The sequence below is a fragment of the Durio zibethinus genome, chromosome 10 (genome assembly GCF_047325235.1).
Source record: "Durio zibethinus cultivar Kanyao isolate XHJ-2024 chromosome 10, ASM4732523v1, whole genome shotgun sequence".
NCBI classification, from domain to species: domain Eukaryota; kingdom Viridiplantae; phylum Streptophyta; class Magnoliopsida; order Malvales; family Malvaceae; genus Durio; species Durio zibethinus.
This window is the reverse complement of record NC_143171.1, coordinates 19,088,956-19,095,077: the sequence shown is the minus strand read 5'-3', so window position 1 is coordinate 19,095,077 and position 6,122 is coordinate 19,088,956. Positions and strand designations below refer to the sequence as shown.

At 29.4% G+C, this 6,122-nt stretch overlaps 1 protein-coding gene across 1 annotated transcript; it reads right to left on the bottom strand.

The window, feature by feature from the left end:
• Window positions 1-494: 494 nt before the first annotated feature.
• On the bottom strand, window positions 495-5,660 carry LOC111292392 (protein trichome birefringence-like 43). Its single transcript, XM_022884768.2, has 5 exons — window positions 5,167-5,660; window positions 2,300-2,471; window positions 2,032-2,207; window positions 1,804-1,965; window positions 495-909 (listed from the first exon to the last, which is right to left on the bottom strand). The coding sequence occupies exons 1-5, from the start codon at window positions 5,445-5,447 to the stop codon at window positions 609-611; spliced, it is 1,092 nt and encodes a 363-aa protein (XP_022740503.1). The 5' UTR covers window positions 5,448-5,660; the 3' UTR covers window positions 495-608.
• Between the last annotated feature and the right edge of the window lie 462 nt (window positions 5,661-6,122).

Genomic DNA, 6,122 nt, shown 5'->3' with positions numbered 1-6,122 from the left:
GGTAGGAAAAATTAAAACATACAAGTCTATATTAACGGGTGTTAGCCGTCAGTAAAATGTATAATTGTGAAACACACAACAAATGCTATATCAACATATATATATTTACTGACGGTCTTGAACCGTAGGTATATCTCTATAAGCTATTTTGACACTTTAAAAACCATCATTATAGGTCTATACCAATAAGTGATATATTGACAGCTAAAAATTCATTGGAATATATATTTTGACCATTAGTATAGAGTTAATAATGCTATACTGATAGATTTTGAGATTTTACCGATGCTTTTTTAAGCGTCATTGTATATCAGATTTCTTATAGTGGTTATGAAATTGGAAAATCTATCAACTTTGCTTTCACCACAATTTTTATTCTAAATTTGAGATTTAATATAATCACTCTTAACAAGTAATAATATCAAATAAATTTAGAATTAAATCCTAACTTTTAATATTTGTAATTTTTTTTTATCCTTAAATTATAATTTAAAAAAAAAAATCAAAATTTTTATTCAAAATTCAATCATTAGAATTGCAATTTATCTTCTTAATATTATTGTCAATTACAAACCACTTTTATGAATAAAAAATTGGATTTCAAATCTTCAGCTTTGAATGAGAGCTGCGTATAGGAGTTCATTCCAAGTATCAGGAACACCAGGCAGGCACCAATGGCTGCAGTCCATGTCTCTGTGGCCACCATGGCCAAACACTGATGGATGTCCATCTTTTCTTAGCTGTGATAGAGTGGTCACATTGAGTAGATAAACCGGCTTTGACATGGACCTTAGCACTTTCTCAACCACTAGCTCTGCCGGGTGTTTACCTCCTGGGTAATTTCCTCCACTTATCGGCTTTGTCTGCCCTGCACAATTCTTTGCATTCGGTTCTCCCCAATCGTTTGAACTGATTCATTACATAAAATACAAATAAAACAATGAGTGCACCATTTTCTCTTATAGGAAGATCTTTTTTAATGTCATCAAACAAAAGAGCATTTATTCGTTTTTCTTTTTCTTCTTTTCTTTTGAACATATGATTCCAGACTATACAATGAGTAACCTTTTTCTACTCCATCAAATTCCAATTTGATCCTAAGAATAAAATTGAGACATCTAAATTGTAAGTAAATTATATCACACATTCGTTACCTTTATGTAATATTTTATTTTTATTGATCTTTGAAATTTAATTTTTGAATTCGCAACTTATTAAAAACATTTCAAATTCATTTATTTTAATCCATCTCATAAAAATATGATAAAATTTGCCACATCCACGTCACTTCTACATGACAAAAAGGCAAGCCCAATTAATTTTCGGTTTAGAATTTATGTCCTATGGTATGATAATGGCATATTTCATTAAAGATCATAAGTGAAGTTGGGTAAAAATGGATGTATATTTGGAACATTTTTTTAAAAAGTCAATAAATCTAAAAGTTAAATTTTAAGGATTCTGAATAAAAATGAAATGTCCCACAAAAAATCATAAATGATTGGTGATTTTACTCTTTAAAGTTTAGTTTCAAGTTCTGACGGCTATTTTATTTTTGCCAGAGACAGAAAGGTTATTCAAAAATTCAAAAAATAATTTCTAAAACTTTTATAAAGTTTTAAGAGAATTCATCAATTCTAGCACCTTGAACTTCTAAGACCTCAAAGAAACTCTATTGATTAACGAGTTAGTCATTGTATACTACGTGTTTGATTAATACATCAATTCAGGCTTCTTTGTTTTCAGATTCTTTTAAAAATAATTTGGTTATTGATCGTATATAATGTAAAATATTTGACTTACTTCATGTGATCAGGGGAGACTCCTTGAAAGAAAACCGAGGTTTTAGAAGGAATATCAACATTGGTGTCAACCCATTTAGCCCATGTATTTAACGCTTTCTCATAGGCAACCAAGCGATCCATGTCTGGCTGTGTATGATTTCCGTCTTCGATGAAATCCCATCTGCAGATTAAACCACAAAAATAAATAAATACGGATGGAAATGATGAAGATGAAAGTCATACATACGGTTGTTTCCTTCCGGTGTGAAGCCACCAATGCCATGTGTTGAAGATCAAGACATCAGCTCCTTTCCATAATTTGGAACCTTCGATTGAATCAAGCTCCAGAACTCGCCCAATTGGCATGCTTACAATATCCACTAGGAAAGCATTACGGGAGAACATCACTTTTGTGTTGTACTCCTGCCAATTCACATTTATGTAAAAATAATTTATTAGCTTTTAAAAATGGTTGATCCTACCCCCCCAAAAAAAGTAGTCATAATAAATCTTACTGAAAATTTGAATGTAGAGAGGCCTTCAACAGTCTTAATTGTGTACTTGGCGTGTGGCACAGCTGTGTGAAGCATGCATGTGAGTGATTGCCACTGATTTAAACTGAGAGAGTCCCCAACGAACATGATGCTCTTCCCACTCATTCTCGACAACAAATCTTCTCCATTGAACCTACATCAACAATAAGGGTCCATTCAAATTTTAATTTACCAGACTCGTATGTATAAATACATGCATTACTTAATGAGCAAAATTGAGATTTTATGACACGGTAAAGTAATTCCTTCAATTACTTATCATCCTCAATTTAGATATATAAAATATATATATATATATATAATTTAGAAGTTTAAAATATATATCTATATATATATATATATATATATATATACACAGACACATATCAACAAGGGTAGGCATGGAAGGACAAAACAAGAGAAAACAACTTGACAACAATGTTGCTTCAAAGTCAATTGATGTGAGAAACTAACTGCTTTCTCAAAAACAAAACAATATTAAATTAATGTGGGTTGCTCCAAGCCTATTGTCATATCGTGCACGCATTTTTTTTTTCTTTTTCTCAATAAGTTTCCTCCTAATTCATTGTATTATATTTATGTGAATAGATAAGTGGTGAGAGTCGTTAATCCCACCCATACGAACTGTTTGCTTGTAATGCGTCTGAATAAAACTTGTAAGTTACTTCAACAAACACTCACAAAAATAATAATAATAAAGAAAACTTCCTTAACTAATTTAGTATTTTAGAAATGCATTGCATTATAAACAAAGTAACAAACCTAATTAAGGATTGGTGGTGTGATATCATTTTCATCTTTCATTCCATATGTAGAAAGATAACGATTCAGTTTTATATTTCAACGACCTGATTCTTTGTGTCATTGAGAATGCTATCTATCAGCCTGCCTACCAATTCCAAGAGATGGCTGATCACTCTCGCTTTACTTGGAGCCAAGGACCCACAAAGGTTTGCCATTATGTTTTCATGATGAGAAGTCGTAAGAAGATTCCAAAAATAGGTTGAGTAAAGTCGATGGAAATTATTAACAAAAGCCAGCAGTGAACTTGACACGCATGTGCCTTTAATTCTTGTGAACTCCAGCCTGATGTTGGAAAACCACTTAATTTCATGGGCCATCATTTGATAGAAGCAAAAAAGAAATTACCAGGAACTTAACCAATTTCACAGAGTTATAATATTCTGCTATGCAAAGTTTTCTCAACTTGATCTGTTGTGTTCTGTAAGAAAGCAATCAGGAATTGTGTCCAAAAAGCAACGGCTGCAGGTCGATATTTACAATATAATTGTTTGAGGACTAATTAAATTTAAAATTACAGTCCTTAATATTTTTTTATGAATTAATATTATGGATGGCTTTTAAATTATAATAAAATATTTAATATGATATTTGAAATTTAAAAATCTTTGATATATTATCTAATGTGATATTTACTTTTAATATCGTTAATTATAATGATTATATGTAACTAACAAATAATCTTTTAAATATTAAATTAATTAATATATATAATATAAGAAATACATTAAAATTTTTAAAATTTAAATATCATATTAATATTTCATTATAATTTAAAAATTATTTGTGATATTATTTTTTATTTTTATTGACCGATTTGTTCCATGATATTAAATCAACAGTTACTTTTGCAGCAAACTATGAATTAATGTGGACACACTCTCTCACATTCACAAAGCATCAGTTTTAATTATGAAAATTAAATGTGCTTAAACCAAAGTGGATGCATATAATAAGTAGGTTATGTTTTGTTATTTCTCTTTCCAGTATTGCCATAATAAATGCCACCTCAAAAAAAATGTGAATCTTTTCCTAATAATACAAATTGCTTTCTGGCGCATGCTAGCTCTCGTATTTAATTTTGTTGTTTTTGTTGTTGTTATTTGTTTGGTGGTATCCTTCTTCCAAAATAACAAATTACAAGCATATAGCTTGATTTAAAAAGTTATAAGAAAAAATAAAAATATTATAAGAAAAAATTTTTTTTTAATAAAAAGGTAAGAGTATTAAGTTTAATAATAGAAAAAAAAAACATCATTTTGTGCCATTAAAATAAATAGATAAAGAAAATTGTACGGGGAATAATATTTGGTTAACAAGAAAGGTCTAGCCTTCTTAATCATAATCCCTTGCATACTAACTATAAGAAAAAAATGGTTAAAATATTAAAAAAAGTTTTTGAATTATTTAATTTTTTTAAATAAATTGTATAATTTTATTGTATTTAAGTAAATTATTTTTGGATTTGTATTCAAATAAATCTTATATATAATAAAAAATTAATTTATGTTAAGTGTTAATTTAATTATGTACAAATTAAAAATTAAGGATTTAGGATTTAAGATTTATGTTAAGGACTTCATTAAGTACAAATTAAATTTTAAAAAAGGTACAGACTAAAAATTAAAAAGTTTACTTGAATACAAATTAAAGGTTAAAATTTATTTAGATGCAAATTCAATATTAAATCTTATTTAAATACAATTAAAATATAAAAATTTATTTATGTAAAGTGATAAAACTTAAACTTTTTTTATTATTTTAAACAAAAAATAGTATACATAAAGATACAGAAGGAACAACTTCTTAAGGAGACAGTCGAAACTGTTAGAACTCAAGATTTCAAATGAAGCAACTATTAACAACAATGAATAATTCTTGGTTTATTGTCAAACATACACAAGACACAGACTGTAAGTACATATATGTTGGATCAAAATTCAACCATGATGACCTTAATTATAATCAAATAAATCAAAGAAGAAAACATAGAATATGAAGAGAGTAGACTGGAAATGAGGGCTGACCTTGGCAAGTTGCAGGCAGTGGGCTGCCATCTGTATTTAAGATACTCTTTATCAGGTCGACCATTCATCTGGCAATCAAACTGCTTCTCAATGAATGGACAGTTTGACGATTCATAGAGAGGGTATGATTCGTCATACACCCAACTGCCATGAAAAAGATCACAGTAGTCGCTTCCCTTTACAGTTTCATCTCTCTCCACCTTCTCTTCATGTCCTGCATGTAGCTGCTGTAAAAGAGAAAGCACCACAAATGTTGTTGCAGCAATGGCGAAAGCACCCATGTTCAAAGAGAGATGAATTGGTGAAACTCAGAATATTTTTGCACCGTGACAGAACACAGAATATAAAGAAGGAATGTGAGGGATTTTTATTAAAGGAAATGTTGTTAAAATTGGAAGGCAGAATATAGTGGTTAATAGGGTAGATTTTTGGATTTCCTTTTATGTCAATAATTTTTAAGAAATGAGTTGTACAACTACAACACATATTTTTTCATTTTGTTCTGTAATCAGTAATATTATATGGAAGGAGTTCCAAACTTAACGCACACTCATTTCTTAAAACCGGACCGCCTAAGGAATGTGGCCCTGATTTGTACGTTTATACTTTAGGCTAGTTAGTAATAGTTTCCCTTTTGCAGTTCAAATTTCCTTTATTATAAACTGAATATTAATATCTGCCCCTAGAGTCGCATCCAAGTATTTTAATTTAATTGGTTGGTGCATGATTAGTTGTTCAAAACACAAGATTTGAATCCTTTTCTTTAATTCAAAAAGTAATTTATTTGCACCTATTCGATTGCATATCTAAATAATTTTTTTATTTGATTAAATTAAACTACTCGTTAAACCCTTTTCAAATAAACCGGAAAAAGAAAATGACCTGACGGCATTATGTGCAGTTCAAAAGTGAAGTTGTCAATAATCCCGTGTTCCGTTAGTTTTAATGATAAAACT